We start from the raw sequence: 926 nt of genomic DNA, 5'->3' as shown, positions 1-926 counted from the left end.
GCCCACCTTGGCCTCCCAAAGTGCTGAGATTACAGGCATGAGCCACCATGCCTGACCAACATATTATTTTAATAACTGACTATAACCCAACTACAGCCATATTCACTACTATCAAGAAAGGAAAATTCATTTAACTTAAGAAAAGCAACACAAGCAGAACAAACTTAGAGAATAATATAATGCCAAGACCAAGATCTCTCCAGAGATAGTTTAAATCTAGGTTTACATTTTCCCCTACTTCAGGGCTCTTCTGGGATGCTGGTAGTGACCTATTTCTTAATCAAGATGGTGGTTACAAGGGTGTGTTCATGGTATGATAATTCATTGAACTATACACTTAAGATTTGTGTACTTTCTATATGTATATATTATTCTTCAACTAAAAATGTAAAAATATTTCTCTGCAGAAATCATGCCCAAGTTCAAACAACGAAGACGAAAGCTAAAAGCCAAAGCCAAAAGATTATTCAAAAAAAAAGAAGCCTCCCACTTTCAGTCCAAGCTAATTACATCTCCTCCTCCACCACCCTCGCCAGAAAGGTAAGGCATAATGTGGAACAGAGAAAATGCTAGAGAGATCTGATCAGTTTAAGATAGAGTTTCCAGATTTAGCAAATAAAAATAGAAGGCAGGGCTAGGGGCAGTCACTCATGCCTGTAATCCCAGCACTTTGGGAGGCCAAGGCTGGTGGATTACCTGAGGTCAGGAGTTTGAGACCAGCCTGGCCAATGTGGTGAAACCCTGTCTCTACTAAAACTACAAAAATTAGCCTGTGTGGTGGTGGGAACCTGTAATCCCAGTTACTCGGGAGACTTAGGCAGGAGAATTGCTTGAACCCGGGAGGCGGAGCTTGCAGTGAGCCGAGATCGCGCCATTGCACTCAAGCCTGGGCAACAAGAGTGAAAGTGCCTCTCAAAAAAAAAAAA

The 926-nt window shown here is 41.7% G+C and overlaps 1 protein-coding gene across 1 annotated transcript in view; it reads left to right on the top strand.

Moving 5' to 3' along the window:
* Positions 1-926, top strand: part of PRR11 (proline rich 11) — a 54,066-nt gene that overhangs the window by 17,818 nt on the left and 35,322 nt on the right. The window contains exon 2 of the mRNA XM_011979184.1: positions 408-540. Within this exon, the coding sequence (XP_011834574.1) occupies positions 413-540 (128 nt within the window). The 5' untranslated portion in view covers positions 408-412. The remainder of the gene's footprint in view (positions 1-407; positions 541-926) is intronic.

Source organism: Mandrillus leucophaeus, unplaced genomic scaffold (assembly GCF_000951045.1).
Source record: "Mandrillus leucophaeus isolate KB7577 unplaced genomic scaffold, Mleu.le_1.0 Scaffold20, whole genome shotgun sequence".
NCBI classification, from domain to species: Eukaryota; Metazoa; Chordata; class Mammalia; order Primates; family Cercopithecidae; genus Mandrillus; species Mandrillus leucophaeus.
This window is presented reverse-complemented; position numbering and strand designations above follow the sequence as displayed.